The sequence below is a fragment of the Durotheca rogersii genome (genome assembly GCF_024521655.1).
Source record: "Durotheca rogersii strain YMJ 92031201 chromosome Unknown GGS23scaffold_2, whole genome shotgun sequence".
Taxonomy (NCBI): Eukaryota; Fungi; Ascomycota; class Sordariomycetes; order Xylariales; family Xylariaceae; genus Durotheca; species Durotheca rogersii.
This window is the reverse complement of record NW_026251233.1, coordinates 2321374-2347274: the sequence shown is the minus strand read 5'-3', so window position 1 is coordinate 2347274 and position 25901 is coordinate 2321374. Positions and strand designations below refer to the sequence as shown.

General features: G+C 54.8%; 5 protein-coding genes across 5 annotated transcripts; 3 read left to right on the top strand and 2 right to left on the bottom strand.

Annotated features, from left to right (window-relative positions):
• Window positions 1–384: 384 nt before the first annotated feature.
• On the top strand, window positions 385–2560 carry GGS23DRAFT_549609 (eukaryotic mitochondrial regulator protein-domain-containing protein). Its single transcript, XM_051515231.1, has 2 exons — window positions 385–1042; window positions 1288–2560. Exons 1-2 carry the CDS (start codon window positions 518–520, stop codon window positions 1828–1830), a joined length of 1068 nt encoding a protein of 355 aa, XP_051376423.1. The 5' UTR covers window positions 385–517; the 3' UTR covers window positions 1831–2560.
• GGS23DRAFT_190883 (tyrosine phosphatase family-domain-containing protein) lies at window positions 2001–3992 on the bottom strand. The gene is made up of 4 exons (XM_051511715.1): window positions 3958–3992; window positions 3308–3896; window positions 2539–2873; window positions 2001–2354 (listed from the first exon to the last, which is right to left on the bottom strand). The coding sequence occupies exons 2-4, from the start codon at window positions 3719–3721 to the stop codon at window positions 2171–2173; spliced, it is 933 nt and encodes a 310-aa protein (XP_051376422.1). The 5' UTR covers window positions 3722–3896; window positions 3958–3992; the 3' UTR covers window positions 2001–2170.
• A 10277-nt stretch (window positions 3993–14269) lies between these two features.
• GGS23DRAFT_190722 (uncharacterized protein) lies at window positions 14270–16665 on the top strand. Its single transcript, XM_051511713.1, has 3 exons — window positions 14270–14670; window positions 15486–15666; window positions 15728–16665. Exons 1-3 carry the CDS (start codon window positions 14442–14444, stop codon window positions 16563–16565), a joined length of 1248 nt encoding a protein of 415 aa, XP_051376421.1. The 5' UTR covers window positions 14270–14441; the 3' UTR covers window positions 16566–16665.
• A 2073-nt stretch (window positions 16666–18738) lies between these two features.
• Window positions 18739–20331, bottom strand: GGS23DRAFT_612862 (uncharacterized protein; the record flags this gene model as incomplete). The annotated part of the gene is made up of 3 exons (XM_051520520.1): window positions 18739–19635; window positions 19701–20132; window positions 20218–20331. The coding sequence occupies 3 exons, from the start codon at window positions 20329–20331 to the stop codon at window positions 18739–18741; spliced, it is 1443 nt and encodes a 480-aa protein (XP_051376420.1).
• Window positions 20332–22478: 2147 nt separating this feature from the next.
• Window positions 22479–25025, top strand: GGS23DRAFT_592995 (uncharacterized protein; the record flags this gene model as incomplete). Its single annotated transcript, XM_051517973.1, has 2 exons — window positions 22479–24129; window positions 24193–25025. 2 exons carry the CDS (start codon window positions 22479–22481, stop codon window positions 25023–25025), a joined length of 2484 nt encoding a protein of 827 aa, XP_051376419.1.
• Window positions 25026–25901: the final 876 nt, after the last annotated feature.

The window sequence follows — 25901 nt, the reverse complement described above, 5'->3', positions numbered from 1 at the left end:
AATAAAGATAGGATGAGCCCGTCGCAGTGGGACATGGCGAGTGTGGAGTTGATGTTAAAAAAGAGGAACCCGTCGAGAAATGGCCGGGTCTAGGTCCTCCCGACAATTCCCATATGGCGTTATATGCATAAGAGGTATTACACGCATACCTCGCTAACTCTTGTGGGTAGGTAGGTAAATGTTCGTCCTACCCACCTTAGGTGGTAGGTACATACCTATGTACCTAGGTAACATGTGCTCCGTAAGGTAACACTGGACGTTCGGTCTAGGAGGTACCTAGGTACCCGCATATTACGGCCGCTTATGGAAGCACATCTCTGTCCTAACTAAGCCTAGCCTTTTGACAGGTTTTATTCGCCCCCACATTATTAGGTAATTTGCTGTGGTCGGTACCGCCTCTTTTTTTTTTCTCGATACGCAAATCTCGCACCATTGCTCAGCCTCATCTTCATCTCCTATCGCTCCTCCTTCCAGACTGCGGTGTCAGCCACCCCGTCCCCGCGAAGGACTGGACACGATGCCGCCGCGCATACCGCGCCCGTCGATCTCCTCGACGGCGCCCGCGGCCCTGACCCGACTCCTCCCGCGGCCGCGGCCGACCACAAGTCTACCATCGCACCCCCTCTTCTTTTTCTTCCTCCAACATCATCAATCTCCGCCGGCGGTTGCGTGCGCCCGGGGCGGCCGTGGCCGCGCCAGCTTCTCGACGAGCGCGCCGCGCCAGCGCTTCACCGAGCTCCGCCGTCGCTTCATGAACTGGATCAGCGGCCCTGGCACCGTCTACCGCCGGCATCGCCCCGGCTCCACCAACTACCTGCAGGCGAGGGCAGACTCCCGCCGGAACGTCGACCGCCCTTTCCCCCTCAACCCCATGTTCCGCAGCCGGCCCGTCCTCGACGACCGCGCGAGGGAGCTCATCTGGCACAAGATCGTGGTAGAGGGCGAGTCCGTCAAGGCCGTCTCCGCCGAGCTCGGCGTCGACATCAGGAGGGTGGGTGCCATCGTCAGGTTAAAAGAGGTGGAGAGGGATTGGATAGCCAAGGTACGCCGTTGCAGTCATCGTTGGTGCACACGCCTCTCACTTGTTCTCCCCTTCCGGTCAATCCTTCCTCTCTCTCGGCGTTTCGTGATGACGTAAACAAAACAAATTCGATAAGTCTTGAAGACAACTAGTTACATGGTTACAACTTTGTTGCGAGCCTCTCTGATAAAGGCGCCTCCTGCACGTTTATACGTTTTGCCTCCAGTGTCCTCCTAAGGAACTTTGCTAATACATCGCAATCTCAGGGTAAGAAGCTGGCGAGGCCGTATGCCAAGGCCGTGCTGTCGATGCTGCCGACACACTCTTTCCGGCAGACCCAGCAAAATCAGCCCTTCGAGCCAATTAATGAGCTGCACGTACATCCGTACACCATGAAGCAGATGTTCTGGCCGACATCTGAGTCACGTCACTTTACGCGGGCCGACGCTGCCCAGGCCTTCCATAACGACCTGCTCCCCGCCGACGAGCGAGTTCCTCATCCGGAACTCATCCAAATGGAGAAGGAATTGTTGCAGGGCGTATCCCCGTACGATGCCGCTCAGAATTTCAAGGAGGCCGTAAGGGAGTCCGAGAGGAAAGCATCCGAAGCACAGGTGAAGAAAATCGAACTGGAAGAGCAGTTTACCACCCGCGTGCATTCCGGCCGCTTCGAATTCCGCTTCAAGCAGATCGATTCTAGCAAGGTTGGCCCCACAGGTAGAGCTCGGAATGCCGTCGGTTGGCGGTACGGTGCGCCATATTACGATCGCTCTAGAGGCCAAATCAAGATCCCTACTTCGGTACCTTGAAGCGGGATTAATGATCAGACAAGCCAATATTTTGGGGGCTCTGGTGTTGCAGGACCGGTAGGTTGCTAAAGTTGGCCAAGCGCACCTAGTGCAGGTGTAACTATTTAGCTAAATACAGCAAAATACTCCTCATCAGTGAGGATTTGCCGGCGGGCGCGGTACCGGTCGATGGCATGCACGATCTTGTATGAAAGAAATGTACGAATAATGTAAAAAAGCGCATGCAGGACGCTATGTTCAAAGGCTCTGAGGTGCTTATCATCAGTTGCGAGAGAGAGCGTCCGAGTGCCATGTAAGAGCCAACGCTGGTGGGCAAATGGGCAAATATACTACTGGCCGGTTACAGCAGTAACTCGGCGTGATCCTGCCACGGAACCGCGTCCTTAGCGCTCAGCTCGACGATTAAGTTACTCTGTAGTTGCCTAACATTGTCAGACGAGAGTAATCCCAGGTCAACGACACATTTCTCGACAGAACCGTAGGTCTCGCGGATCTTGGCCAACGTGGCCAGCATGGAATCTTTCCTATTGCATCACGAGTTAGTCTCCCGCTCTCTCAGAGCCACGTACCAAGGGAGAGCGAAATTGGAGTTGACGGCAAGGAACGAGCGCCCGTGGGAAACCGGTCAGAGGGGGAGGCGGGGGGGGCAAGGGGGGCAGCTGGGAGTGCTTGCTCCGAGGCAACCCAACAAAGATTGGACTGACGTACCGGGCACTAACCATCCTCTTGGCCCCGAGGGGATTCCCTCGCAACACCGGGTTATCCATCAGGTGCTTGATAAACTCGTCATGGCGCGACTTGAGCCCGAGGTCGGTCAAGGAGTACTCGTGCGCGACTATCTCATCATCCACACCGCACAGGCTCAGGATCAACGCGCAGATCACGCCGGTGCGGTCTTTACCAGCTGTGCAGTGTATGAGGCAAGGTGATGGCGGTGTGGGCGAGGGAGAGGCGAGGTGTTCCAGTATCGTCTTGAACGGCCGGAAGCCGTTATCTGAGGAGGCGCCTGCGGTGAGGATGTCTTCGTAGGCCGCCACGAAGCCCTGGAGTCTAAGTTAGTCTAGCAGGTGGGTATGCGGGCGGTTGGAGTTGGTCAGCTTCTCGAGATGACCGGCGAGGACGAAGAAAAAAGAAAAGAAAAAGTGACACGCGAGCGGGAGGTAGCCTGCCCCGGCCGAACTGTCGGATACAGTATATAGCGATACGAGCACACGTCCACGCTAACGAATCTACCCCAATCTCCATTTCGCGCTTCCTCGGTACTGGGCGGGAAGCGAGGCTTTAGCCCCCAATGCTACCATTGCGCGCCTACCCCCCGGTCTCCAGGTAATCACGCACTCCGGTCCACGACCAGCAGGATCAAGCTGAACGAACCCTCGAACCGATGCGGACCGTTTAAGGGAAGATCGCTCGATCGCTCACGACCTCGTGACGATCTGCGCATGCACGCAAGCAACCGCAGGCAACACAGACGTACCTCTGGGCTCTCCGAGGAGAAGTTGCCGTATCTTATCGCTAAAGACTCGGGCGAAAAGTCCTGGTCGAGAAATACGGGAGCGAAGACGCGAAGGGCGCCGTCCCACTCTTTGACGTTCCAGTTGTAACCGTCGCGCATGCCACGCTCGATCTCGACGTTGGAGCGTAGGTCGTACACCTTCTCGATGCGCAGCGCCTGCAGTTTCGAGACCCCGTCCGTGGTGACCCTGGATGGTTCCGAAGATCGATAGATCAGACCGGGTCGCACGACCTTCAGGATCTTCCCCCCATCAGGCGGACCGGGGTCGTCTGAGCTTGGGCCGCCGTTGACGGGGTATCCTCCAATATCGCGGAAGTTTGCCAGTCCGGGAATGTGATGGAACGGAGGGCTCGGGAGCTTGCTGTGATCCCCCATGACTTTCGTTTTCTCGCGTCGATCACTCTCCTGATCCGTCCCTGCGTGGCTCGCCCTGATAGGTAAATCTGGTTGTCCTGTATAGATCGGGTAGCCGGCCTATCTCGGAAACAGACACGGGGAGTGCGCATGCGCGTATGCGTCCGCAACCTCACGAGCTGTACCTGAATGCTAGCTGGATGGGAGGGATGTTTTGAGACTGAATCTTGTAGCATCGGTCATCCGAGAACACACACCTCGGCAAAATAGAAAAAAAACTGGGACATCCCATCGTGCCAATAAACGTGCTGCCCCCTGCCATGCCGCCATCACGGCGTTATCCAGGTACACCTACCCGTTGCTTACCCCCACCGCCACCCCAACGTTTAGGACCCAAGGTGGTTCATGTGGCGGGCAGGCTGTATGAGTAAATACTCGTCGGCTTCGTCTCACACTGATTAAGTAGTGCGGCGCCGCAAACGAGTAAGCAGCCCGTCGATTGGTCATTCTTCATGGTTATTCTTTAGGTATAGTACTTCCTCCTTCTCAGTGTCCTCCCCCACGCTCCCTACGCCCCCCGGCGCTGCGGACGGGCAAACTCGGCCGAAGGCGCCGTCCGTGACCTGACGCAGGCCGTCGAGGTGGGCAGCACAGCAGCACCCAAGGAGGAAGGATTCCGTCGGGTTTCTTCTGAATAGGGCATTCGTTGGGACCGGGTTAGTCTCTCGGAGCTGAACAAGAGACGGGTGCAAGCTAGGAGGAGAGGGAGGAGATCGATCTACTAATGCTGAGAAGGTATGGCTCGCCACCCACGTACAGTACATCACCTGACGCGCCCAAGGTACTGAATTGAGTAACCCGGTTAGTTACCTAGGTACCCCTAGTTGAATGATGCAGCCAAATAGGTACCTAGGTAGGTAGTAATGCACCTGTGCACGTACTCCCTTACGAATGCCTGTACCCGCCGTGCGGCTCAATAGCTGAAACTATCAAAATATCGATTTACCACCTATCATATTTTACGTATCTTTATCCTAGGGAGTGGCGGGGGAGGTTTCATTTTTATTTTTATATTCTTTTTAAAAATATCTCTCCTCCTCCTCCCCCGCCGATCCCTATCCTCTAGTGGCGCTCGCTGCTCTTTCCGGTCGCTCGGGTTTAGATGCAGTGATAGGGCAGGTGGATGGACAGGAGGCCGGCGCTGGATTGGGTAAATCCGGTACCTTTGTTGCTCGTTCCCACCTGCCCATTCGGGCCTTGGCGAGCCCCGAACCACTTTGGATGTGAGAGAAGGTGCCCGATACTGTTCCGCAGAGCCTCAGACGCCGCCAATCAAGACCTAGACCCTAAACCCTCGGCTTTCTCGATGCCGGTCCACGCCGCGTATGGATTTTCGAATGCGTATATGTAGGTGCGTACGCACGTGCAGAAATAGATAAGTCTACGTGGAAGAGGAAATGGAAATAAACACCGTAGCCTGCCCTGTCAGCTCACACAGGCTGCTTCTTTTTTTCCCTCTCTCCCTCTCCCTCTCCCCCCAAATGCCCACTCACATGTCAAACAATTCGACCCGGTGACGACGTAACCCGGAGCCGGCCAACTCCACACACATTTAGCCCGGTGTGTTATACCCCTAGTACAGCGCCTTGAGCGGCTGAGGCATAAGGCCATCGCCAGTACTGAGACTAGCTGGATTACCCCCTGTCGCCCCACGACTCCGGGGGCCGAAACTTATTAGCGCGTGCAAGTACCGGTCATATAGGTAAGCTAGGTTATGTCACTCCCGCCTCTCTCCTTCCGTTTTATACCTTCTGGCTGACAGATCTGCCCCGTTCAGGCCGTGACTCTCCCTGCCTGCTCGATGCTAAGGCCCCGTTTTGCGATGCTAACTGGTTCATATTCTGCTGCGACATGCCGCCTGAGCGGGCGGCTAGCTGCCTAAAAGCTGTGCAGTCAGATTGTGTCGAGTCAACCTGTCGATCCCCTCAGTTCACCCGGGGGGCGCCGAGCGGCGCTCCACTTACCCTGCCGGCTTAGCCACCGACGAGTGCCTAGGCAGGCATCGCAGGATATGTATCCCGGGTGTCTCATTGCTTGGAGAGGTGGTTAATCGCCTGTGCCAACGCGTCGAGAACCGCAACCGGGTTGCCCATGACGCAGGCGGGTATTTCGGTATAGATAGACCGACCTATTAGGGCCGATTACGACTTACCACGACTTACCGAACCGGTGCGGGAGTATATACCTTTTCTACGAGGCACGGTGAGATGCCCAGCGGTCAGTCTTATTAACGCGTTCATGGGTCAGCATCTACCGCCTCTCCTCCCTCTCCGAAAGATAGTGTGGCAATGCGCTATCACTTGTTGTGTATGACTATAGCTTGGTTGTGGACTAAGCTGAAATTGAGAGGCGGTTTGCAGCGTAGGTTGGGGTCGTGTCCCTCCAGCGTCTACACGCCTGTGTTCTTCAGCAGCGGGAGCGGTCCCACGTGTACGAATGCCTCAACAGTGCTCTAGATCTGGTCATCGTAACCCGCGAATGGAATGGAAATAGTTGGTGCCCCTTTGCCCGCGACCTTGTGCGGATAATGGCACCACGTACATTTTCACAAGTTTACAAGGTAAATCGGCACGATGGGATGAGTATCGTTAGAATAAAGCCTTTCTCGTTAGTCTTCACCTATTGTAAATAATAAATAAATTCGTGACAATTTCCTCCAGCCGGATATCCAGCCAATGGTACTCCTCTCTCTTCTAACCCGCACTTACGCCCGAAAAAGAAACACGATGCCACAAAGGGAACCAAGGATACCAAGTCTATCGTTGTCCAGTACCACTGAGTCCATAGGCTGTCGAAGAAGCAATGATTTCGTAATGTATATGAAAATAAATGTCCGTAGCAAGCTCGCCGTGCGTAGAAGAGAAAGTTTTGTCGACTCCCCGACCAGAGAATAGGCATCGAATCGCAAGTCGAAAAGAAGATGGCATGAGAGCCGCAACGTAGGTGTTACTTTGTGGCCCAGGTAATGCAACCTCCGCATCTGGCATGCCCGCAATTAACGCAGTTCGAGTTGAAGATGTAAGAGTTGTTCATGCCAGCGTCGCAGTCGCACTTCGGGTTTATTAGATGTGAATTTAAAAGGGGGAGGAGTGCAACTTACACAATTCCACCGCCAGTTCGCCGGATCGGTTGAGTTAGGCGTCGACAGCCCGCTTCTAGCCTCGGAGGGGTAGCACATATTCGTAGAGTGGTGATTTCTTAAGGTCCTTCTCGTCGAGTGTGGACGGTGAGGTATACCGAAGGCTTGTAGGTAAGGGGGAAGATCGATGTGCCGTATCGAAGAGAGAACGAACTTTGCTCCTGTGGAGATCCTCAACCTCATGAGGGAGGATAGGAAGGTTATATAGGAATACCATCCTGCCTTCGATACCAACTTAGGAGACGGTACGGGCGTAGGAACACGCCTGCCCCTACCAACTCGGGTGCTGAATAGCCATACCGAATCCAGTCCTCACAGCTTTGCCGTGGCTTGGTGAAGATGTCAGAGTCGTATGACCAGTGAGGGCACATTTTCGGTCAAGAGAGGAAAATGTTTTGCTTTTCTTTTCGGTTCTTCCTTTTTTTTCGGCCCCGTATCCCATAAGAAAGTGCCCCCCCTCTTCGGTGCCCCTATATAAATAGTCGAAGTGAGACGGCAGCCGTTAATAGGCCGAGCAACGCGCGGCATAGCCATGTGGTCGAGCACCTCAAACTATGGCATGCGTGGCGCATTTGCCGGTAAGACTTGAGCGGCGTCAGTACGACAAACTTGGCCCTCAACTTCATTCTCGGTGGAATGCAAGGTCGAGGCTCAAGCGATTGGTCCTGTGAAGATGATTGCGGTTCGAGAGGTTGTTCGCGGATATGTGTAGGGCTGATGTGCCACCGCTAGGTCCGTTAAGTAACCCAATGCTACCGTGCGGTTCAGAGGTATATTGGGTTCCGGGTCCTTGGGATCCATCCTCGAGAATCGCCCTCTAGGAAGACCTCACAATGCATCCGTATCGTTACCATGCATACACATACGTAGAAGGTAGCGAGGGGCGCTGGGCGGGTTGTCTTCGGTACCTCTCGAGCTGATTGTTTCCCCTCAGCTGAGCCAGCCTTGTGAAATTGGCAGCGGCATGAGCACATAGGCAGGTGTTACTTACACGGGCAGCTCAGAGAACCAGCATGGACGCTTCCATGGTCAAGGGTCAGACCCATTTACGCGCTCCCGGCTGGTCTTGGGGTTGAACTTTGGTTCTCGAGTGCGCTTGAACGGGCAGCGGGCGCTGCCAATGTCGTTGCAAGCCAAGAGGCGGTGCTCCAGATGAGATGTGAGCAACGGCACCCTTGGCTAGCTACCGGGGCCGATGCTGTCAGCAGCATCCTGTCCGCGATCTTCGGGAATAGATCGCGGTCTTGCCCGGTACCCACACAGACCGACTCAGCTTCGCGCGACCCGGTGGCTCGCTAGCATATATTGAACGAGCATACGAAACAGCTGAGCCAATGTCGTCCACCCACCCATGCGGCTCTTGGGTATTGGAGCACTGGAAATACACGAGCCCGAGGGGTAGGGATGATTTAATTGGGTCCTGCATTTTGGTTGAGATCCCACGCTCGTTAGGTGGGTTGGGATAATTTCAGCAACGGGGCATGCATGGGCTGACGGGCGACTGTGGGATGCCGTCTTAGCAACCCCGATGGAGATACTTCAGGTTGGTCGCTGGTAAACGACCCCAGACCAGACGGGAGCGAGCCGTCCTGGGCGGAGGGGATTGAGTGAAGAGGCAACGCCCGAGGGAGGAATGGGGGTGGAGCGGGGGAGAGTACATACCTATGTAGGTATGAGCCGGGCTAGCTTCGCCTGAGACCCCCAACCTTGCAATTAGGCATCTACCAAATATGTGCACATGTGCCATTACCTAATATTTGTGATGGCAATTTGGCGATGGCACAAGAGGCACAAATGCCGTTACCGAAAGTCGATCGGTCGGGCACTCCCGAACGTGCACCTTCATGTATGCGCGTACAGGTACATTGCCCAGCCACCTAAGCCGCCTCTGGACGCGTGTACGGTTACCGCGAGGTAGACTAGGGCGAATTTCCCCCACAACTCACCAGCTTAGGTAGGGCCCGGGAGTCGGGATCTTGGGCGTGTATTCTATATATGCCAGATCTTTGGGCTAAATCGTGGGGGGGGGGAGGGGAGGTTCAGGGGGGGTAGAGGTGCCTATTAATCAGTCATAAGCACCTAGCCTAAGTAAGGGGTAGGTAGGAGAGGAGGTACCTAGGTAAGGCACCTAAGGTAGGTGATTGGTATCGGCCCATGATGCATATGCCTGTTTCGAGATGCTTTATGTTAAGTACCTACCTCCTCGTGGGGTGCCTTAGGTAAGTAAGTAGGTATTCTTCAGCTTGCAGAAACAGACCGCTTTCATGCAATATGTGTGTATATACCTAACCTTGAAGTGCCTGCCTAGCCTTTACCGAATGCGATGTTTATATAATATGGATGTCGAGTTCGATCTTAGCGACACCTACCGAGTTCTTGCTCTCGCCATTACGTGAGCCCTCCTCGCCAAGCCAAGATTTTGTCTGCATTTGCGGTCGGCGCAATTCAATACTGCCTGGTTCATTTATGACTATACCGACCGGCAAGAGTGGGGTGCCTGGGGCGGACCGGACGCAACTTGCTCTTCTTCCTATCCTGTCCATTCATCTTCTCCGTCGCCGTCTGCGGGCTATACCTACCTACCTACCTCTTAGTGGTCTTGTGGCCCCCAACACTGCGATTGATAGTGAGCTTAGTCATCTTCGGTCTTGACGCCACATTGTTCGGTCTACCTGCTCGTGCATATGGCTACCGGCGCCTCTAGGGGATGGCGGCAACACGGCGCATGGAGACCGCCTGAGTTGATTTGGCAAATGTGCTGCTTTGGCCGATTGGGCGTCCGGCGAGTGCCGTCTACTAGCCCACTCATAGGGAACGACGCGGTCTCTTCGCCGGCTGTATTAAAGTAAACTACAATGCCTCGTCACGGTGGCAGGTCGACCAGTTGGCTATCTGCAAGCCGCGCCCAGGGCCAAGAGGAGGGGCAATCGGTGAGAGATGTTTAGGATTGGTGGGAAGATTTCAGGGCGCAGAAAACAACGACTATGGGGACTTGGTCGGTGAATTTGGTCGAGGCATACATGCTTGACTACCATTCTCAGATCCCGTGAGGCCCAGTTGGTCCACCAAAACCATGTGAGGATGATATATTTTGTTTTCTGAGTCTACCTACCTAGATAGGTATTTATCTAACCTCCCTGTTTCTTGTTTAGGGTGGACCTAGCGGCGCGAGAGACGCGGCGCCAGGTAGGAGGTACCTAGGTAGGTAGGTCGTTCTATACGTCGTAGGTATACGTCACAAGCTTCAAAGCCCCAACACGCCCGACTCCAACACGTTTTCCAAGTACCTGCATACATACCCAGGTACACACCTCTCTTAAGAGGTACGTGTAGGATGCTGTTAGACACTACGTACCTACGTCATACCTCTATCCCAGGAACCTTCCAACCAAATTCCGCTGCGGGGAGATTTAGGCGTTGAATAAGAGCCGGGGCTGTTAGTTAGCGGTTGGCGGGCACCTTAGGTACCCAAGTACCTAACCTACGTGAATGCTCTCTTGATGATCGGCCCAGATAGTCCTCGAGGTTCCCCTTCATCTCCCGCTCCCCTTGCGACTCACCTCTAGGATCTTCGACCTGATGTTATCCCCTGGCCCGGAACCGCGCCCTCGCGCCTTTAATCTGCTTAAAACTAACGTCTCTATAATAGGGGTACCTAAGCTCTAACTGTTAGGTACTTTAAGTGATGCGCATAGGTAACTCTACGATGAATTAACATACAAATTTGCTCGGGAGTGATTACGTGCCTTTAGATGCCACCACCTACCTCTACCTAAGGTAGGGTAAAGCGGGTAAAGCGGGTAACCTAGGTACCTAAGGTATTTTTCATATGTCCAAAAGGAGCATTTTGGGTACCTCCTGCTTTGGACCTTACGGGATACCTTATGAGGTAAGGGGGGATACCTAGGTACATACCTGCATAATTTAACGTTCGCGCCCCTTAGAGAGTAACTACCTAGGTACCTCTGAGGTTAACCAAATCGCGCCCCATCGTCGGTAGGTTGCGCACGTCTCTTGTTTAAGCATTGAGCTTCAAAGGCAACGGAGCCGAATCTCCTCGCCGTGAATGCCTCGTATCTAAGGCTCACAATTCGCCAAGCCTTCGCATTTCGGCTCTCGATATTCTCTGACAGATGGTAGGTGTATAGTGTCGGCCCGTCGAGACTTATTAGCAGCGAGATGTTGTCGCCGTGTCGAGCCTGGCCGCATTAGTTCATCACACACTATCCCTCTGACCCTCTCACCCAGCGCCGCCCTTCCCGTTTGGCGAACATGATAGGCATTGCTACCTACTCATACATCATCGCTAGGTGGGTGGGTGGCTAGGTACATAGCGGCAAGGAAGCCGCGTACCCATCTGTACCTTTGCAGACGGCTTCTGCGCCTTGCGTTCGTCGAAGGGCAAAGTCTCGATGATCTCACGAGATGGCCGACGAGAGCTGAGATAGGAGGCATATACCTATACAGGACGGTATCGATAGCCTATGCGGGTATTGGCTTGTGGCGAAGTGGTGCTTTGATAGAGGCTTATCCGTACGCATGCGCGTGTATAACCTACTCGACACTACACGTCGAAGAAGATTTACATGTCACCCCCCTTGAGACGACTTCTGCTCAACGGAACGGGCTCTGGGATATCACTGCAGGCAGTGAAGTGGCGAGGTCGCAATACCTACCTATGTCGTGCATATGGGTATACCTACCTACGGCGCTGTAGCCTATAAAATACCGGGTGGGGGGCAGCGTATATGTTTGTATGTAGAGATCATACTAGACATACCTACTATACCTGCATCTATACGTGTACAGATATCACGACGCCACATGTTGTGCGAGGATTATGACGGAGGCGAGTTGATGACGGTCAATTAGGATAGTGACGATCTGCAAGCCTGACAGCAGGCTGCCCTGCCGCCCACCAGCCACCGTCTGCCGTAGGGTTTCCCCCGTACCACAGTCATCTCGGGCGATCCACGGCACAATGCCGGATGGCGAAGGCAAGTAAATGTGGGATCCGAGGCCGTACCGACAGCATATCCCGGAGTTAGGGCGGTTTAGAGAATCGTCATCTGTCGATGGCTTCGAGTAGCCTTGCCGAGACGGATGGTTAGGCAGGTAAATAAATACCGGCCAAGGATGGATTGTGAGCCGAGTTGGTGTGACGTAATCGCCATACACACCAGCATGCGTAAGGGAACGGAGGGTAGTAGACGGTGTCTATAAGGTGGTATAGACATGCATGCATACGTAGTAGCACATACGAGAGAACATATATAACATGCATGCATGTACAGATGCATAGGTAGATGATAGAGCAGGGCAGGCCACGGCACCATCTGGCGCAAGACGTGACGAATCGGGAATACCACGGCGCGTATAAGAGAGAGGTGGGTACCTAAGGTACGCGACATTTACATCCGTACCCAAGGCGCATATTTACTCTCTCTGTTGCCCCCGGGCTGTTCTTCGCGATAAGAGGCATGGTTGACCGACGTGAGATACATGCTAGGCGTACCTATGTATGTGAGAGGCAGCCCCCTAAAGCTTCTAGGCGGGTTGTATTCTGTAATGAGAGAGGTGAGAGAGATGGATGCTGACCTATAAGGCACGACGAGAAGAAGGTCATCCATCCATCACCCTGGCAGGTGCCGGTGCCAATAAGTGTGCCTGATATATATTATGTAGGAGGTACCTAATCCTGCAACACTTAAACGGGTAGGTACCTATGTACCTGGCTGTAGGTACCTCTCAAGTACCCGACATGTCGCAAGCTGCCTCTTATATATACCTGTTGAGGGGGGGAGAACTTGACTTATACGCAGGATAAGCGGTGCGAAGGAATAACCTCTCAAGGGGCTACCAGTCATGGATAACGGATCTCACTTATTAGGTACCTCTTACCGATGTGCGGTCACACGCTAGCGCAGTAAATTAGTACCTAGCGCAATTCTCCGTTCTAGGTACTATGTCAATGCGGCACCCTCTCCCGTCTCGCTTGCCTTATAATCAGTGCAAATGCATACATACCTCCTACCTAGGTACCTACCCACCTCCTAGGTACCTACCTGTTAGGTACACACCAAGTCCAGTGGATCGGGTAGCCAGGTATTTCCCAGACATGGATGGGATGAATGGGTTTAGGCAGATTGACAGACCTCGGGTCTACAGCCAAGGCAGCGAACGCAATACTACATACACCCCCAAGACATCATCAGACATTAAGAGGAGGGAGTTATAGGTTAACAGGTACCTAAGGTAGATTCGGTTCGGTTCGGTGGGTGGATATATACCACCTGCATGCCCGCGATATACCTACCTATAATAGTATGCATGTACATCTATCCGTCTTTCCACGCCTTACGACCCGAAGCCCGACCCCTAACCTGCCCAGAGGTACCTACCTACCTACCTACCTACCTACCATCTACCACACGCCATCCATTCTTACACCCCATACCACCCACCGCTTTACGCACGCAACTCGAGCCCACCCGCGCGCACCTCACCAGCTTGATCGCCCGCTCGCTCGCTCGCTCGTTTCTTCGCCCGCTCCCTCTCTCGTTCACTCCGACGCCCACACGCTCGTTATCCCGTCCACACCTCCCGCAACCAATGGCTAGGGGACATCCGCGCTCAGTATAGCCGTAACATCCCGCAGCAGCCCGGACTCCGCATCAGATGCCGCGGGCTTGACTCTCCGCGGCGAGTTAAAAGGTCGACCGCGAGTAGGAGGCAGCCGGTCAACATCGTGCATGTTCTCCCCATTCCCCTATCTGTCCACCCGCCATCTGTTGGTCCGTCCGGACCTCTTATCAAATCGTCTGTGGATACGTCGAATACCGGCCTTGCAGGCTACGGCACGCCAGTCCGCGCCACGCTGCCCAAGACGGGCCGTCGACGACAGATCACATCGGGATTCGAGAAGCACGTTTTGACCACCACTCGCCCTCTTCTGCATGCGGTGGGGTGAGGCATCAACCCTCACGCTCATCATAACGTAGCGCCACCAGCAGCCGCGCCAAGGTAAGACTGCCCTTGTAGAACACCCGTCCTTCTGTCTATCCCCTCCTCGACAGGTCGTTGCCATCATCATGTTTGTCTGGATTCCGATCAAGCACCGCGATGAGCCGACGATCCTTGGGGTAGTGCCGCTTCTGTGTCGTATCCACAAGCACACACGCACGCACTCTTCTGTCATAGATTCTACACCAAGGCCGGTCAGACAAGGGATAAATTGGCTGCGAAACCCGCCAGTATAGGTTGCCAGTGGGAACCAAGGCCGACCTCAGCACTGATGTCTGCCGCAGCGTGTGGACGACGGCCTGCCTGACGACCGGCTTCGATGCCCCTAAATTCCTCTTCGTTCAGTCTGTCTATCTACCTGTGCGGCCACTGACCAGCCTGCGCTTGCCATCTCGAATTGAATAACCCTTGCTGACCGTGTTGTCTCGTCGCGTACCAGATCCTCCACACTTACGCGCTGGTGCGGCCGGCTGTCGGGGTGGATTGGCGGATTGCGGCCGAGGGGACAGCAGCGATAACATGGCAGGCCTTGGCCGCTCATTCAAGCCAGCTTCGTATCTGTCTTCCATGAAAAGACGACCTCCGCCTGCGAGAACCATGTCGAACTCATCCGAAGCGTCGCCGCTCTCTTCGCCAGATATCGGGCCGGACGACGCTGTCCTCTCAACGAGACCGTCGCCGAATCCGCCGGCGGATAGTCTGCAACATCAGCCGTTCGGCTCTCTACCGAGCCTTAAGTCCAGCAACGGTACGCTAGGAAATATTTTCTATTGCCCGCTTGATGGCCTCTGTTTGCCCCGCTGCTCGTTGCCGGTCATGGGCCGTGCCAGTTCGATTCGCATGTCCGGGGGCAAATGTTTCGGCAACCGAAGTCCTTCGTGCTTCCACTACCTGTGCGGAGTGCGTTGGGCAAGGTTACCTAACATGGTCTGGGCTACGTGACCTGATGGCTAGGCTCAAGTGTTGCCGTTGCCGGCTGCTGCCCCTACTCTAGATCTCGTTTGCTTTTCTTTTCTGCCTCGGGGGTTGAAGTTGGGGTTCTCCGCGTCTTCTCTGGCCGAAACCAAGGCTTTGGTTTCCGGTTTCTCGTCTCCTGTGGGTCTATAATGCACAGGACGGAAGCGAGCACAACACGCGCTTCCGACACGCCCTGTATTCTACGTATGGAGGAACCCACCCTGCCTGGTGGTGTGGAAGCGCCGCTAGTGGCGCGACCAGCAGCAGTGAACGCCAGAAAGAAAAAGAGGCCAGTAAGATGTATTCGTCTTCCCTCTTCCCTCTCCACTCCCCTTACCACCCCCTCTATGTAGGGCCCGCCCCGGCGCATCTTGGGCTGTTCTCTCTTGGGTAGACTTGGGCACCCCGAAAAGGGTCCAGTTGGCTTGTTGGCCACCGGCGAAAGTCCCCTGGTCCCCTTCTGCTTAAAGGCTTCTGAAACATGCCCTCCCCCACAATCCACCGGCACGCCTTTCTCTGGTCACCTGCGACAAGGTCGCGGGAGCCACTCACTGTGCGTTTTATTATTCTAATTAGCTAGGTTCCATGTGCTGCTTGCGTCATAAGCCACGCTGATAAATGTCCCAACTGACTCGGGGAATAAAGACCTGCCCTTTTTCGATCCTTCCAAGTCTACGCCTGCGCGTGCCCGACCCATCGCTATTGAATTGCCCGCTACGAAGAAAGGTAGCAGCGCTCCTGTGTATACTCCGCCCCCGCCGCTCTCTGCGCGTGGCGATCTTCCCGGGTATGTCCTGTCTGAATGAATGCGTACGAGTGTGCTCTGGCTGACCGAATAATCGTCGCAGCGGTTATTTCCCCTTACACGAGGACCAAACCCGAGTTTACCGCCCTCACCCATTCCAGCTGGACGCTTCCGAGGCGCGGATGAAGTCTATCCAACGTGCCAGTCAGTCAAGCTCGCTTCCTAAGGAGAGCGCCATACCCGCCCAAGCGGCCACGGGCACCACCCCCTCGGCTGCGAACCCCATCGCCGTGGCAGGACAATCTACACAAACTAGGTCTTCGAAACTTACGGGATCGATGGAGCGAACCTTGGATACGGTGTCTAGTACTCCTGTTACCAGCTACATACCGACTGGAACCCAGGAGAATTCTCTGCCAATGGGCAAGTATTACCCCACCAACTACATCAAGAGGAAGGAGGAGAAGAGGAGCCGGAAACAGGGCCGGCCGCCAACGTCGAACTTTGCGGCTCCGACAGGATCCAAGTCGGAGAGCCAGATACTCACTGCCAGGGACGCTTCGACAATTCCGCTAGGACCCTCACGCAACGAGTCTGAGGCGAAGCGCAGGTTGCAGCAGTATCAACGCGACATGATTGCGCAAGCGTCGCTGGCCCTCAACGGCGGCAACGTGAGCGCGGCAACTCTGAGTTCGCTGAGGGCGATTGGATTTACCAGCGTGTCGGGGCCGGGCAAACCGAGACTAGCACCCTTGGGAAGCCCCGGACCCGTGACGCCCATGGAGCTGGAAGGCCCAGGGGATGGCTATTTGGGTGCACGAAGACTGCCAGACGCTGCACAGATCGAAGAGATTAGCCGCGCCATCAGAGCCCGGGAGGAACAGAAACGACGAGAGGGTGCAACTTCGCCACCTGTCGAGCTAGGCCCCAGCTCGTTCTAGGTGCGCTGGCTGGTTGCCAATGGCGAACAGCACACGCCGCTGCCCACCTGTCCACGGGGTTGCTGTGTGGGGCGTCACCAAGTCGATCACCTGCAGTGCTGCCCCATTCCCCATCGTCGACCGTTGGTCATTCTATGACGCACTGTCAAGCAGGGAAGAAGGGGGAAAAAAAGAAGGGAAAGGATGACTCGCCTTTCGAATGACGGCCTTCCCAACCTCTCTATACCTGGGTACAAGCACCCCCCCGGGCCGCAACTATCCCCTTTGTTCCATCTACAATGATACCCGACATCCTATTCAGACTGGGTCATATGCTTACCCTTGCACAACCTTTTCTTCCCCCGGACGGGCGGGAGGAATTGGGCGAGGTGCCAGCGATTGCGTGGCGATCTGATACTCGCGAAACCATGCTTATACTCTTCCCACACCGTGACTTTGCCCCTCACGAGGTAAATGGGTAACTCTAAAGATTGACTGGCGTGGCTTGGGTATGGGAAAGGGTGCTCGGAAAGGAGATGGGAGACCGGGAGAAGCGAGCTAATTCAAGCTTAGCAATGCCACCTCATTGTGTCTCTCTCTCGGATGGAGGATGCGAGACGCGGCCGTGGAGAGGCAGAAGACTGAAGGAGGACAAGACAAGAAAATATAGGAAAGAGTAACATGCGAGAGGCAGGGTAGACTATACGAGGGGCTCGGGATCTATTGGGATAGGCTGTAGTATTAGCAGAATGGGTAGTACATACTCGTACGTAGAAGAGAATCACACGACTCCTGTGGGCAATCCGGGGCCTTATTGATGATGGTTACCGCGAGCCACGTGACTACGCACCACAACCTACCCCCTATGTAATTATGCAGCCACCGACAGAGCCTGTATTGGTAGGGGTTGCCTCGAAGGGCTCTCGAAAGGCCGACAACCAGAAACCAATATTATGGATGAGCTTAATTACGCATCAGCTCAATGAGCTTCGTTTTGCGCAACAGTCTGCGGACGGGGATCGTGGCCGGGACGGGTAGTAGGTAATGTAACTTGTTTCTCTAGGCTCGCACACCACACTTGTGCTGGCGGGGGGCGGGAAGGCTTCATTAACAGGTATAAGTATAGTATAGTGCGGGCAAACATACAATCTCACAATAGGAGGTACGAATGTATGTAGGTAGGTGGTACCTATGCCCGTAAATACCTACCACCCGTTCTCAGCCGCGCGAACGGTTGGCCGCAGCTGGCCGCGCATTGCGGTTTTTCAGCGGCCAGCGAAATAGGTAGGTAGGTAGCTAGGTATCTAAGGCAGTAGTACTATGACGGTGCCTTTTTCTTGCTTTCGTTTCCTCAGCTATGTGTACAGACAGACAGACAGACGGGCATAATACACAAACCCAAATGCTTGTGGAGAGAGAGAAAACGCGTCGCCCCGAGTTTTACACCGCTGCTCTACCCGCCTAACCCCTAACCCCGTAGCTCTGACATGTGCCCTACCGACGAGGTACCGTAGGTACGGCGCCCTGTCCAGTTCCTTACTGATGGCGGTAGAGATAAGACACACACACACACACGAAAACCAAAACTAAAGTCGGGGGGCCGTCTAGGTAAAAGAAATCCCTATCACGCAAATCCGTCTAAGCCTATTCCATATTTTCTTTTCCTTCCTTTTTCCTCCCTTCTTCTCGTCTTCTACTCATTTTGGGGGGGGGGGCCGGGGGAAGGGGGGGTATTGCAGCTGCCGTTAAGGAGTGGGGGGGGATAAGGGGAAGAAGTTCGGGTTTTTCCCATCCGTTTTTTTTTTACCAAATCAGATCCCAGAAGTTCGCTGACTTCTAAATTACCTATTACCCGTAATATTCAGCGACCAGCGGAGTCATATTTCGTGTCGCCCGCGCGAGCTCGGAGTCTAGCTCCAATTCTGGCCTATTCCCGACGGTGCCGCGCCCTCGGGACCCTAGATGGTGGTAGATGGCGTTGAAGGCTTTCGGGTAACCCAAAATTTTCAACCTCGCCTGCGGCCGTCGCGACAATGCCCGGGCTGGCTATGGCCCACCGAGTCCGCACCGGGCACCGCGCGAAGCCCCGGAATTGACAGAGCGCGTCTCTAGATTGTGACGATTGTTCCCGAAAAGTTCAAGTGCCCTATAAATACCCTCCACAAGTGAAAACCCTCACCCCTCCTAAACAAGGCTACTTTCCCCTGCAATAATTCGCCGGGAAGCTGCCCCGGACGCCGTTCATCTCGCCGACCCACCAGTCCTGATCCGTATCCGTCTTCTTGACGACCTTGATCCTGTCGCCCTCGCGGAAGGACAAGTCGCCGGCACCCTGTCCGATGAAGTCGTACTGGGCAATCACGAACTCGTCGGGCCGCCCCAGCCCATTCTTCTTAGGCGGCGGCGGCGGCGGCGGCTTCTTCTTAGCCGCGATGGAGGCTATGCTAGTTGACGAAGTCGACGCGCTCAACGGTTTGCTGAAGTAATCAGCTCGTGGCTGAGTGGAGCCGGGCGACGTAGACGGTGTCGGCGCCTGGGCGAGCCGGGACGCGGTAGTGAAATCGGTTGGGGTGAGATGATTGCCGTAACTAGCAGGTGGTGGTCTCGACTGCGTTCCGGTGCTGGCTTGAGACGATATCGAGGTGGACGAAGGGATGCGAGTTGGTCGTGGGCCTGTCGGAGGCGGGGTATCATTGCCGCTTCCTAGGAGCCCGGATGATGAACGGCGGAGCCCACTCTCGGTCGTGATAGATGAGGCGGATGGTTTCCGGTCCCCCGTGTTGCCCGTGTCGTCCGGTAATCTCATTGGCTGCCTGGCAGCCTTGCCCGATGCGATACACGTTATCGATTCGACCTCGCGCTTGACGGGTTCATAGTCGGCCGACCACGCGGATGTCACGCTTTCCATCGGCGGAGGTGGTGACGGGAAGGAATAATCCTGGCAGTAGTTGTGGAGAGTGGTATAATACAGCCCCAGCAACCGGTTCTGGATCAACACCACCGCTGCTAGGAGCGGTGGCATAATACTGAATGTTGCCGCTACGAGGGGCGGCAAAGTCTCCCTCAGATGCGCGTCCGCAACGTTGAATTCCTATGGTGCTGATTAGTCTGATGTTGCCCGCTCCACCCTACCAATGCTGGACCTGGAACACGCACCTCAGCTGCCCGCGTAACCTCGTCCTCGGCCTTCGCTAGGGACGCATCCTCCTTGGGCGTGCGTGACATCTTCCTCTGCAGCTTGTTGGCCTTATCCTGACACTTCTCGTAATCTAGCCTCTTATTTTCCCGCTTCTTGATCGTCTTCCGCAACGGAGCAATGCAATCGCGAGCGTCGGTGGCCGGTCTGATTATGGTGGATTCGATTTGGCCGACCTCATCGAGCAATTCCCTTTTTAGTTCGGTGTATGCCTCCTTCAACTTCAACGTCCGTTCGAGCTGGAGCTCTGGCGTGGGTGCAGCTGGTTTTCCGTGACCGTCAGAGGCGCCGACGATGGGGTCCCAGAGGCTATCAAACTCGGTGACAATGCCCAACTGCGACACTACCAGACTGATCCAGGACTCGCGCCACGACTTGGTCTGCTCGACGATCTAAGGGCACGCAATGTTAAGTTTTGGCATTCGGACGTCCGGATCATGCTAAACGGGAGGACGGGTCTGTCTCGAGAGCCCATACCTTGGCAAGAAGCCTGTCGGCATCCTCGTAATCGTTCAACAGGACAGCGACCCGGGCGTTGTCCCCGGGGGCTCTATGGAGCAGCTTTCCGAACTGCCGCTGCATAGACTGCATCTCGGGCAACCTGGCAGATCCGACGTCGTATCTAGATGATCGCCGGCGGCTTGGGACTCGGAATCAATGAGAACGTATGGCGGGGGGTTGGAAGGTCAATGGTACGCGGGGCCGGCAGCTTCAAGAACCAGCATGGCAAGAACTTTTATGTACCAGATGCTACAGTTCCCGATCGGAGGATGTTGTCTCGAAGCTGGTAGATGGGTACTATGGGTGTTACGAGGCGGTGCGGGCTATGCCTCTCTCCCCGTGTCTCGCTCTCTCCCGCTCTCTGTTGCTTGGGGGTGCGTGCGTGTGATACGAAGGGTCGAAGGAAGAGCAGGTAATGTATACTTAGTTAAGGGCGGCAGGAGTCGAAGAAGCGAAGAGGGAGGACGGGGTGGGTGGAGGGGGTCGCCGCTTTACCGGGATGCTGGGATGCGATGGAATTCGGCACGCATTGCCCCTAATGAACGATGATAATAATAATATGGGTAGCTCCAAGTTGCGGACTTGGATGTCGGATTGAGAACGATACTAATTCTTAGCAGGGGGGTACCGTTCCGCTGTGATCTCTCACGACTGGTACATCCGGGCGGAGGTACACAGCACCAACCCATTGCGGCACGGGCGGGTGGGATTTGCCTCCAGGGCTTGCAGATAGGAAGTTCGATGGATCCGACTAAGGGGCACGGCATGTACCTACCTGCCTGTCTCCCTACGACGAGAGGTACCTAGGTATCCACCTACGCTCCTGGACATCTACCTCCTCTTGCTTTCGTACACATGCAACCTTAGGTACCTACCTCCTAACGGAAGTGCCTACAATGCACATAAAACCCTAGGTATGTTTATAGGCTACATACCTACGCAGACACAGATAGAGCAGTATAAGCCGGCGTGGGGCGGGCATGTTTCTAAAAGCTAGGCCCTGAGGTTAGGTGTAGGTACCTACCTACCTACTGCTAGTTCAAGGAGGCGCCCGAGGTGCCGGACGATAACGATAGGCGTGACACTTACGTCACCGCACATATTTCTCGCAACACACCTCCGATGGGTCGTACGGAGAGGGGAGCCTGGGAGAGCCTGAGGGAGGTTGGCTTGCAGTTGGGTTGAGGCTGTGGTACGCTCTTCTCGCCCGCGAATCCAACAGGACGACTGCGACTTGCTCTACCTAGATACGTTGTACCTACCTATAGCCTTACCGATTGCGTTATGGAACGGCCCTGTCCGGGCGCATTTTAAGGATGGAACTCGAGGCTAGGCAATACATAAAGAGGCGGGATCGAGGAATTACTACCTGAGGTAGGCTATTCGTTAGAAGCCACCTCTTTTTACGTTTCTCCATTTAGCGCCTGACAGTACCTACATACCTTAGGTTATCTACCCACATCCAGGTAAGATGCCTAAGTTATTACATCGAAGTATCGGGGAGGCAGTGCCGTGGGTAAGTACCTACTACCTCCATATGCTACCTACCTAGGTACCTAACCTACCTTCTCTATACCCGTTCCGTACCTTAGGCAGGAGGTAGGCAGGTACCTAGTAAGATGGGGATGGTTACCGAATTCCATGATATAGAGGAGGTACCTTAGTAGGTACAGTACAGTACGTAGCGGATAGCCTGTAGCTTATGGTAGGCCTGGGTTGCGTACGTACCTCCTAATACCTATAGGATGGGTGAATCTATGAGTAAGGCATCATACTATAGGTAATACAAATTAAGGTCGTTTCACTTACACGCCCTAACACGCCAGGTATTTCTTGTTGATACCTTAGGTACCTCCCACTGATGGGCACTAGCCTCTAGTAGAAGTGCCTACAGGAGTGCCTGAGAGGTACCGGAGAGGTACCTGGATACCTAATTGCAGGTATGGCAGGATTGGGAAAAAGGGAAAAACACACCATTAACCTTGCCAGGGCAAGTTCTTTTTTTACCCTGCGGCCGTACCCATTCCGCTTAGTCATGTAAATTCGTGTGTCCAGCACGTGTTAGCGCGTCATTGCGAGCGTGGGAGGACACGCGCAGCTTCCCCGACCGGGTGGGGCTTACCAAGAGCCCTTCATTACCTAAGGCAACACACGCAGCGCGTTTTATCAATTAACTGTGCTCGCCTTTTTTTCCTTTTCCCAATCCTGCCGTTGTATCCGGGTAGCTATCGATGACCATGGCTGCAGCCGGGCCGGTTCTACCTGGCTCCTCACCTTCGAACCAGCAAGCTCCCGGTAGCACCGCTCCCGTCTTCGAATTTGTCTGTCTCTTCACACGGGACCTCCGGAGGAAGCAGAAACGGTGGCAGGATGGCAGGCTCAAGTACCACGCCTTCAACCGGCGCGTCATGGTCTACGATGACCGGGGCAACTTCGTAGGGGATACCCATTGGCACGAGGACTACGATTTTGGTGAGGGCGACGAGCTCGAGCTTGAAAGGGGGGGCGTCGTTGTTCAGGTAGCCGAATGCACCGGCAGCCGGGATCAAGACCTGTCCGAGCTCGTTGACAAGAGGGCCAAAGAAAAGGCGGAGAGGCAGTTGGCAGCGATTGCACGTCGGGCGCCCGCCCTGGAAATAGCCGCGCCGCATGCCAACGCCCCTCACTTTCAGCTGAGGCACAAGCCTCTCCACCAACTGATCGGCACACCTACTGGACACCATGGCCGTGCCTCCATACCTACCGAGTCTCCATATGAGGAGAGGCAGAAACCAGCCGAGTCGCCGCGAAATAACAGTGTGCACCCGGCAAAAAGGAGGAGGCGAGACGTGTCTCCGCCGAGCAAGAACGGCTATGCTCAGAGCTTGTTTGGCGCAACACTGACATTGTCCGGTACACCTTCCAGCACGCCGTCGGTACGGAAGATACCTTTGGGAAGGGAATCATCTACCCCCGCGGAAAGCCAAGCCCCAGAATCTCCCGATCCGAGTCGCTGTAATGACGGCGCGGACTCTACGCCTAGAGTAGCACCTAGGACGACCCTGGACTCGCCAGCTAGGCCGCAGACCTTTGCGCCTAGGACGGCGCCCTCAAACCCGCGGCTATTTCCAACTGCCTCGGCGAAGAGTGCACCTGGGATCGAGACCGGATCCCCGCCCACAATACGCCGCATTGCCCATGATGTGCGTCGGAATCCCACCACTGGCTCCACGAGACCGAAGAAACAAGAGGAAGAAAAGCAAATACGTGCTATCGAGAATGCCTCAAAACGGGTTGTGTCGGCGAGCCTAAGTCCGCGGCTCCCAGAAGCGGAGGAGACGATAAATGGATCTATACCGGTTGGTAAATGCAAGCCGCTGAATGATGCGTCCCCGGAGGTTGCTTCGAAGCAAAGGGGTGCCAATCAGCCTCAGTTCGCAGTTGGTACTGATGCGTTGCTTCAAAACCGCGATCTCCTTTCAGGGTTCAAGCCCAAAAGTACGACACGAGAGCTGGGCGTTGGTACGGAGCGCGAGAACCCATTCCTGGGGGAGCATCCCCACGAGCCTAGGACGGAACTACGCATCAGGCCGAGGAAGAAACGAGGCTTGCTCATGATTTCAGAAAACTCTAATGCTGACAGTTTGTCAAAACCACAAACCACGGAGAGTCGAATGGACGACCGGAATCAGTCGACCCGGAGAAGTACCGATTCTGGGGATTCGCACCGGACTTCGGATATCCCATCTATACTGATAGGAAATTATCGCAATGGTAAATCGCAAAGAGATCTTCCCGAAGAGATGGAAGCTCACGACGGGTCCTACGAAGTAAATAATGGACAAGCCTTGGGACCCACATTGAGGCAAAAGAATGCCGTACAAGTCGGAACAACTCGATCTTCTAGAAGTAAGCATCTGCCCAGACTTAAACATACTCAACCTGAGGACATAGTTTCTCACCCGACGACAGAGACGAAGGACGCCGAACCAGGCAAACCAGAAGGTGATGAATTCAGCTTCCCGAACGATACCCCTGCTCCTCCCCGCCTTGCCAACCTAGGCCGCAAGGGTATTCGCAGCAAGGAAATCATCGGGTTTATTTTTGAGGAAGAAACAGAATCTCCCTCTGCGCCTCAACCAAAAACGCACGGTAACGAAAGCGACGGACCGAGTCCCGCTCGCGACTCCCCACCAATCGGGCCCTTTTCAGCCAAGCCGCCCGCGCCAGAATCGGACCTTGCCAATGTCACGATTGTGAACAGCGTTCTCGATGCCAAAAAGGGCCCATATCAAGATAGAGCTACCGCCATGGCAAAAGCAGAATTACACGATAGCTCTGCCTCAAGACTTGTCGAGAACCACGGTAATATGACTGTGTCTCACATCGAGGAGTATACTTCCCGCGCGCAGAAACAGATTGGCGCGGCATCAGTCAAAGTCATTGCGGTAGAAGATATGCAGGCTGAGGTTCCTCAAAGTGCATCGGTGACACAGCGACAGCAGCCGCCGCCAGCTGTTAAGCCCATAGCGAACCCTGCGACTCGAGGCAAAAAAGCGGCTAAGCCTTCAGATTCTGCCGGTCAGGTCCCACAATGTCCTCTGCCGCCAGAATCGACTACGGGGACCGTCGTGCCGCCTAGGACGCGTGGAGACAATAGGGCGGTAGCGAGGCCGGGAGGACGGGCGAATCAGTCAGCCATCGCACCGCTGACCGGATTCAAGAGGGCAAACGGAGGGCCGTGGAGCAGGGAGGCTCATGATCTCTTTGAGTTTACTCGCCCACCAAAAAATGTGTGCGGATGAGCGAATTAGCGCTCCGGCGAGGTGTTTTCGGGTGGCTCGTAGGAAACAGTATTGTCGATGAGCATGCGCCTGAAGCTAAGCATGCGATTGACGTACTCGTGTCCCAGTGCGATCGTGACGTGGGGCGAACCACAATGCCGACCAAGACACTTTGACCGACGGGGTGAAGGGAATTTGGAATTTGCCTGGTAAATTGGATTTCGCCCACGCGAACGGGCGCGTGGGCTGTGCCACTTCAGACCTGGTGGGAAATCAGAATACACAGGCCTTTGCTCCCGTATGCTGACAGGTGTGGCCCGAATGTCAACAGACGCCTATCGGTGCGCCATGAGTTTTTTGCCACGGAATGGCGCTAACTGCCTCCGAGCCCGTAAGCGCATATCTATCCAGTTCGATGCCCTCGGTCGCGTTCGAGTTGTCCGATGTCAAAGGTGGAGGGTGTGGGGATGCGTGCGATGCTATCTGACAAGAGAATGGCGAGGGTCAAGAAAGGAAAAGAAGAAACAAGAACCGAACGAGTTGTCATGTCATCTTCGACCTCGAAGCCTGAATGGCTTTTTTCTCTTCCCCTCCCGCCCAAGCAGATGAGTTTTGGTCTGGTGGAAAGCAGCCTGCATTCGCTCACCGAAAGTTGAACCGAGGAGATTCTGTTAACCGGCCAAATCTACGCAACGTATGAGCTACTATATATATACATACATACATAAAGTACATGTGTATGTATATTGGTCAGACGTCGTCGACCTATCCGGATAGGTAGACAGGCAAAGAGGGGGAAAACTAAAGAAAAAGAAAAGAAAAACAACAGGATGTGAAAGAGGCGACGCATCAATGAGCTGTTCTACCGTGGTTGGTCCTCTCGTCTGCTGGAGCTGC

Coding starts and splice junctions, on each gene's coding strand:
- GGS23DRAFT_549609 (XM_051515231.1), top strand. CDS start 518: ATGCCGCCGCGCATACCGCGCCCGTCGATCTCCTCGACGGCGCCCGCG. Junction 1,043..1,287: donor AGAGGGATTGGATAGCCAAG/GTACGCCGTTGC, acceptor TCGCAATCTCAG/GGTAAGAAGCTGGCGAGGCC.
- GGS23DRAFT_190883 (XM_051511715.1), bottom strand. CDS start 3,721: ATGGGGGATCACAGCAAGCTCCCGAGCCCTCCGTTCCATCACATTCCC. Junction 2,874..3,307: donor TCTCCTCGGAGAGCCCAGAG/GTACGTCTGTGT, acceptor CTTAGACTCCAG/GGCTTCGTGGCGGCCTACGA. Junction 2,355..2,538: donor AAGAGGATGGTTAGTGCCCG/GTACGTCAGTCC, acceptor GTGATGCAATAG/GAAAGATTCCATGCTGGCCA.
- GGS23DRAFT_190722 (XM_051511713.1), top strand. CDS start 14,442: ATGGCAGGCCTTGGCCGCTCATTCAAGCCAGCTTCGTATCTGTCTTCC. Junction 14,671..15,485: donor GAGCCTTAAGTCCAGCAACG/GTACGCTAGGAA, acceptor TTGCGTCATAAG/CCACGCTGATAAATGTCCCA. Junction 15,667..15,727: donor GCGCGTGGCGATCTTCCCGG/GTATGTCCTGTC, acceptor TAATCGTCGCAG/CGGTTATTTCCCCTTACACG.